The following is a 7,419-nucleotide window of genomic DNA, read 5'->3' as shown; positions in this document are numbered from 1 at the left end:
CGATTAACCAGGTTTGGCTTTTTCAAGATTAGCCATGGTGCCAAAGCTGTTTACTCTGAGCCCAAATGCCACAATGCCTCCAAAAATCTGATCAGTTATTTAATAGCAATATTTCCATCCTGAAAGATGAAGACACCAGAAGCTAGATTTTAAAGAAAGTCACGAAGATTGTGGAAGCAGCCATGGAAAGCATCGCTAACATGACCTGTTATGATCAAACAGACACAGGTGAATAGAGATTTCCTAAACTGCCTTTCAACAGGTACGTTCAACTGCAACTTTCTGAACTTCCAGGCAGATCTCAACACATTAGAGAACCTAAGGCTTAGTATATACTGATTGCTTCAGTTTCCTATTCTCATTTAAAATAGCAGTAACATTTGTGGTTTACATGCACAACCACCCAAGTCAGGTTTAATTGCGTCAAATGCTTCTTTATGAACTGCGCAAAGTCAGAACATACATGGGGCACCTATCCCAAAGTTTCCTATACTGGTCTTTCCCACTTGATGCTCTTCAGATACTATGGATTTTACCCCCACCACACTATGTCAGCCAGACTAATGGGAATTGTAGTCCCATGTGGAAGTTTGACTAGCTTGTCTGTAAGTATCTTCCAGGGTATCAAAAGTTTATACCTTCTGCACCTATGAAGTATTTACCTTGTGGCTTATTTAGGTTTGATTTAGTTTATTGAATCCAACAATGGTGCTTTATGCTACCATTTTGCACAAACCCACCCTATGGCTTGTTAAATTACGGTTAAACAAAACATGGTTTAATGCCACGTGCAAAATCAGGCTTCTCTCAAGAGGCAACTGAAAAGGAGGCTGCAAAAGGCTTCTTAAGGATTTGAGTATGTCATGTACTTATAGAAATAACAGACATCTGAAAGGTCAAAGCAGAACAGTTTTTAAAAAAAATATAGGACATGTTAGACCGTTTGTCCATACTTAATTGCAAGTCCAGGAACATTTCCTTACACACATGGATATTTCAGTGAAGACACGAACCCAAGCAAGGATCTTAAATTTGAGGGTTTAGCTTTTATTTGGAGAAAAACAAAATCACCTGTACATTTCCACTTCATTAATCAACAGTGATGTGTGCCTGCAAACAGAAGGGGCCTTAGCAAAATCTCCACTCTACTGAACTTTCTGAATTTGAAAATAAAAATAAAATTGCTATCCACACCATTTTTTGAAACAAAATCAAAACTTTTTTTAAAAAATCAAGCCCCCAGAGAGCAACAAGCTAATTTTTTTTCATTCAAACAAAAATATTCTTGCTTTTTAATTAAGATAAAAAATATGGAGGGACACGCACTTCAGTGTCTTGTTTAGCCCTTCTCAGTTCATTTCAGAAGGCAACATAGTTTGAGCCCTTCCAAATAAATAGAAATACAACAAAGGAGGTTCCCCCACCCCTTTGAAAAATTAAAAATATACACAATTACAGTTATTTTATTTGGTTTCAGAGGCAGAAAAAAGCTAAGAGAGCAGCTTACAGCTCATGTTTGTAGCAGCCTAACAAGAAATGCTAATCAGTTGGTCTTCCCCATCAGAAGTGACCTAACCTTGAAGATTTGTCATTTGAACACATGTGCCAGCTATCCCCCCCACCCCAAACTCCTGCGAGCTCAATACAAAATAGGAATGCAATTACAAGAGAGGGGGGAGAAAAAACACCAGAATCAAAAACCCCAACCTGAGGCCAGTGATATTTTCAAGTAAAAAAAAAAGAGAGAGAGATAGAAAGAGGGTTGCAAACTTCATAGTACTGAAGGGCAACAAGGCAGGAGAAACAGTGAAAAGTTATCTCCCAGCCATTCACGTTTCAGGAAAAAAGGTTAAAAATCCATCACCGTTAAACCCACCCCCCTAAAGGAGAGGGGTTTATGGGAACAGCTTGTTCTGCCATCAGGGAATGATACAGCAGGAGCAGAGGCCAGCCTCTTTGAAACCCACCCCTCTTTATTGGGTTTGTAGTCCAACCGCAGAAGAGTTTTTGAAGGGGGCAAGGCTTTCTTTCCTGAATGGCTGAAGTTCTATCACTGCTATTCATTTCCCATCTGCAGAAGCCTTTCACAACCACTCTCTCTGCAAACAGCACAAGAAAAAGCCACTTCTCCCTTGTGAGAAAAGCAGCAAGGCAGTGCAAGGGGGAGGAAAAAAAGTAGTTTTTAAAAACAAAAAAAAGCCTCTGGTGATTGTCTGTATTGTTTTTCAAGCAACAGGCAAGGATGATCTGGGAAACGTATCTACAGGAGAAAAAAACGAGAACGCTGGAGGCAGGCGTGTATCACAGTCAGGCCACAAGGAAAACAGGCCTGCTTCCCAAAGGCAGAGCTGCTCAGCAGCTGATCGCGCTGGGCTGCTGTTTGTTAACAAAGTCCGAGAAGAAGTCAAACTCATTCTGTCCCAGAAAGAGTTCTGGCAGCTCCTGAATGCGGTCCAAGCCCAGCTCCAGAACCAAAGCGGTCAAGACCTCCTCATCAATAAGATCTGTGTCCATAACATTCAAGGTCAAAGCAGGGGACGGCAGATGCTGCATGCCTGGGTGCTGTCCCGGGCCCATCCTGTATTGCTGTGCGCTTGGTCCAACCGGGCCGGCTGTCATGCCTAGGAGAGGATGGCCCTGATACTGAGTGTTGAGTTTCTGCAAGTGCATACTTGCCATAAGTTGCTGGGTACCCACGGGTCCCATGTACTGTTGCTGTTGACTTGGGTTGTTGAACATCACTGTGCTTGGCATCTGGTGGTGACCCATCTGTCCATTAATGCCCGGCCTCTGCCTCATTCCTCCATCCATAGCAGGGCCTCCATACTGCATCATCTGATGGTTGGGAGGAAGCGTCCTTAGCACATGCTGCTGTCCATGTTGTGGCGGAGCTTGCATCCCATTCATGCCTATCCGGTAGTTCTGCATCCCATTCATGCCATGGCTCATTGACATCATCATGTGATCGGCCATCACAAACAGGGAACTGCAAGACAAGAGGGGTCAGGTTAGAAGGCTGGCATAACAACTGACTTGCTATGAAGGCTCTGCTGGCAGCAATTGGTGCTTGGAAGTCAAAGAAAGGAGGACTGATTCAGCTACCTTGCTGACGTTCTAACTCCGAGGTCTTCAAACTTGGCAGCTTTTAAGACTTGTGGACTTCAACTCTGGGAGTTGAAGTCCACAAGTTTTAAGGCTGCCAAGTTTGGGGATCCCTGTTCTAACTAGTTAATCAGGTTTTTTTTTTTCAGGTGGGAGAAGGCAACAAGCTCCAACACTGGAAATTTTAAAGAAAATGTTGGATAACCATCTGACTGAGATGGTGTAGGGTTTCCTGCCTGGGCAGGGGGTTGGACTAGAAGGCCTCCAAGGTCCCTTCCAACTCTGATGTTATGTTATGTTATAAGTCATGCCTGTCAGCTGTCTTCAATTCAAATATATCAAAGGCAACACCAGTGCAGTGTGACCTTCCAATGAGGAATGTCACAAAGTCAGCCTTCATCATGAGTCAAACCAGTAACTCCACAGGAAGATCAGAGCTACACTTTAGTGGGATAATTCTATTGAGATAGCTATCAGAATCTTGAAAGTCTGATTTGTGCAGTACCTTAACTCTAGCAATTTCTTAAATATGTTGCCCAGTACTCAAAGAATTCTTCAGCCCCCCCTTTTCTGTCAAGGTCAACTCTCTTCCTTCTAGACGAACTATTCTGCATTTGATATTGTCTACTATCCCTGCTTGACATCTTCCAGACACTGAGGTTGTACTTCGCTAAATTCTATCACATTTGATAGCCACTACATTGTAGATGCAGATTGATAAGGAAATTCCCAGGTGCTTTAGACTGAATTTCCCCCCTAACTCTATTCAGAGATTAGATCTAAGAGGTCTTTTAAGATAAAAATACATCTACTACTACCAAGCTAAAGACTCCTGGAAATATATTTTTGCTACCTTCCTTTCCTGGAAATTTGAAAGGGCCATAGAGTGTCTCTGCCCAACTGGCCCCAAATTATTCAGTGGACTTTACAGCGGAGTTGGATTTAACTTTTGCTTCTGAATCTACATGTTAAGATTAGGATGGGGGGGACTGAAAGCTTGAAGAGTAACTGCAGCTCTGGACAGCTGCAGATGTTTCTCCAAGCAATGGGCCAGAGCTAATTCAATGAAGCAAAGAGAGGCACGCATACATATAATTCCAGCCTTTCTTGTCCACAGTGGCAGCAGATGGTAGGGACTCCTCCCTGCCCCCTCAGTCCATGTGGCAGAGAGAAAACTGGAGTAGGAAATCACAATGAGACTCTTGGTCCAATGTTTTAGCTCAAAGACCACATTCAGAGCTCAACATCCCACTTCCCACAGGGCATGAATGATTTTGAGAAGCTCTTAGAACAACTTGCATCCTATTTACTATTCCCCTTTCAGACATTTAATCTGGGGAAATACTGCTTTCGAACAGAGGCACGACACAATCCGAACAGCAAACCATATTTTGGTCTAAAGTGGTACTAGCTGAAGTCAGCAAAGGTGAGTAACTATGATTTAGTTAACTGGGAATAAAGGCATAAAGTCTAAATAAGAAATGACATGGATTTTACCATGGAGCGTCCTTCAGTTAATATGTCACTCCAGTTTTCACAATGTTACTATTAGGTATGTTCTCAAACAGGTTCTTAGACTAACCAACATTAACAGCCAGCAGAAGATACTATAGCCCCCCCCCCCACCTCTGTCCCAAACCAGGGTTAAAATTAAGCATAGTGCACTGCAGCATTTAATTCCAAAGTTTTTTTTAAAAAATTCATCTGTATCAGCATGTTGCTGATTAAGTTTGAAGCTGTAAACTAAGATGTAAGATTGCTTTCTCCTGCTCAAAAGTGGGTACAATTCTCAAGCTGGCCAAGAGCAAGGATAACCCACTGGGAGAGAGGTGTGCGTGTGTGTGTGGAGAGACAACAAGGCACCTTCCAACTTCTTAGGTCTGCTCTGTTAAGAGTATAATATTTACACAATACACTTAAGCTGCAAGGTGATTTGCTCAGACTCAGCAAATTGTGTGAACCCAGCCACAGGGGTTTCCAAGCATCATTTATAGCAAGGGTCTCCAACTTTGGCAATTTTAAGCCTTGGCGGACTTCAACTCCCAGAATTCCCCAGCCAGCTTTGCTGGCTGGGGAATTCTGGGAGTTGAAGTCCGCCAAGGCTTAAAATTGCCAAAGTTGGAGACCCCTGGTTTATAGCACGCTGAGTAGACTGGAAACTTCAGCTACGCTCAAGTGAACCACGCAGGCTGTGCAAACAACACCTGCCCAATTTTTGTCCCATCTCCTACGGAACTCATTGCACTGATCCCCCTTCATGGAATATTTAGCCGTAAAAGCAGCACCAACTTGTCTGCTTGGCTTTCTTTTTGAGCTTGGAAGGCCGGCCTGCCAGCCATTCATTCACCAAGGCGTGTTCCTCCCAACCCCAACGATTCGATTAAAAAAAGTTTGGCATTTCATTGCCTTGGTGATCTGGTGACGCCCCCTAGAGACAGGACAGGGCGCTGCCGCGGACGGACGGGCTGCGACAATTGCTGTTCGCAGCGGCCGAAATAAAAAAAAAAATCCAGCCAGGCACGCAAGACGGGAGTTGGGGGGGCTCATCTTTTTCAACCTTCCTCCGCCGTCCTTCTTTCCTTGCGGTTCCTTTCCCTGCTCCTCTTCCCAGCCTTGCAAGCCCAACAAGCGAGTTCCACTCCCCAATGCGCACGTTCAATAGATACGTGTATGTAGCTGCTTTTTAAAAAAAAATAAAAATAAAAATAAAAACCCAACGAAACTGCAAGCCAGGGACGTATTTTCGCGTTCACGCCCTCTCCCCCCGGCCAGCTCTTCGTTCCCTCCTTTAAGAGAGCCGGCTCTTCCCGAACGGAGTGGCGGGCGCCTTCGGGGGGCTCCGAGCGCCCTTCTCCGGGTTCGAACCCCTTTTTTGCAACCGCCACCCCTCTTCTCTTCTCCCCCCCCCACCTCCCCCCGCACCTTCCCTCCTCCGCCCCGGCGAGGTAGCTCCCGCTCCGGCACATTCCGCCAAGCACAAAGATCAGCACTTCGCGAACACCCGTTTAACCCTTCCCTCCCGGCGCCCGACTCAAGACAATGCAGCCTTGCCTTGCAGAGCGCTCGGCTGGCAAATCGGAGGCGCCCGGCAGGCAGGCAGGGCGAGAGAGAGAAAGAGAAGCCGGGCGCCCTGGCCGATTCTACGGGAAAAAGAGCGCTTTCCCCCCGTGTGAGTTCTGGCGCGCGATTGAAGCCCAAAGACGCTCGGGCAACGTACCCCCAAAGGCGGCGATCCGAAGGGGCGGCTTGCACGAGTCCGCGCTCGACGGAACAAAAGCAGCCCCGGCTGCGAGCTCTGCTCTGCTCCGCGCTTTCTCACGCTCGTCCGTCTGCCGGGCTGCCCGCTGATTTGCAAAGGCGTCCCCCAACTCCGGACGCATCAAACCCGGCTGGCCGTCCCCCCCCCACCTTTCTTTTTCTTCCCCCACTTCCCGCACACTCAAATCCTCGATGCATCTAGCCAGCAGGATAAACTTCAGCCCCTTTATATAGTCGGGCGAGGAGGGCGGAGACTTTAGCCGCGCCCCTCCGTTTCTGATTGGTGCCAGGTCTTTCCGAGGCGTCCTTCCCCCTCCCCCCCCCACGCCACCACCGCGGAACGAGGGAATTCGGGCCCGATGTGAAGTCTCGGGGTCCCGCCCACCTGTTTTTCTTTCGCATTCAAAGAGGGAGACTCGCAACGCGATGGCTGGCCGGGTCTGCCGCTGGTTGACACCGGAGGGGAGAGGGGAGGTCGACTTACGCGCTCCCTTCTTCTCCAACAGGCCTGCTAAGAGCTTCCTATAGCTTCCTTCCTTCCTTCCTTCCTTTGCCTTCCTTCCTTCCTTCCTTCCTTTTTCTTCCTTCCTTTCCCTGTCTTCCTTCCTTTCTTTGCCTGCCTGCCTTCCTTCCTTCCTTCCTTCCTTCCTTCCTTCCTTCCTTCCTTCCTTCCTTCCTTCCTTCCTTCCTTCCTTCCATTGCCTTCCTTCTTTCCTTTTCTTTATTTCCTTCCTTTCTTTGCCTTCCTTCCTTTTCTTTCTTTCTTTCCTTCCTTCCTTTCCCTGCCTTCCTTTCTTTTCCTTCCTTCCTTCCTTCCTTCCTTCCTTCCTTCCTTCCTTCCTTCCTTCCTTCCTTCCTTCCTTCCTTCCTTCCCCCCCCCTCCATCTGTATGCAAACAAACCAGGGCAAGATTTCTCCCCCTTTTCTCCTCTGCTGCTACCGATTGGTGGAAGGAGAGATGTTCTCCGGAGGAGGCTTGCCCAGTCATGTTCTTAATCTACGTACAGGAGGTTCCTTGGGGTGCAGCTGATGGAGAGGGAAGCCTTTTGAACCACTTTT

General features: G+C 46.8%; 1 protein-coding gene across 1 annotated transcript; it reads right to left on the bottom strand.

Annotated features, from left to right (window-relative positions):
- Positions 1-1,026: 1,026 nt before the first annotated feature.
- CITED4 (Cbp/p300 interacting transactivator with Glu/Asp rich carboxy-terminal domain 4) lies at positions 1,027-6,557 on the bottom strand. The gene is made up of 2 exons (XM_058196213.1): positions 6,320-6,557; positions 1,027-2,986 (listed from the first exon to the last, which is right to left on the bottom strand). The coding sequence occupies exon 2, from the start codon at positions 2,971-2,973 to the stop codon at positions 2,353-2,355; it is 621 nt and encodes a 206-aa protein (XP_058052196.1). The 5' UTR covers positions 2,974-2,986; positions 6,320-6,557; the 3' UTR covers positions 1,027-2,352.
- Positions 6,558-7,419: the final 862 nt, after the last annotated feature.

Source organism: Ahaetulla prasina, chromosome 10, assembly GCF_028640845.1.
Source record: "Ahaetulla prasina isolate Xishuangbanna chromosome 10, ASM2864084v1, whole genome shotgun sequence".
NCBI classification, from domain to species: Eukaryota; Metazoa; Chordata; class Lepidosauria; order Squamata; family Colubridae; genus Ahaetulla; species Ahaetulla prasina.
This window is presented reverse-complemented; position numbering and strand designations above follow the sequence as displayed.

Bases quoted from the DNA above. Each gene is read 5' to 3' on its own strand.
- CITED4 (XM_058196213.1), bottom strand. From the start codon at position 2,973: ATGGCCGATCACATGATGATGTCAATGAGCCATGGCATGAATGGGATG.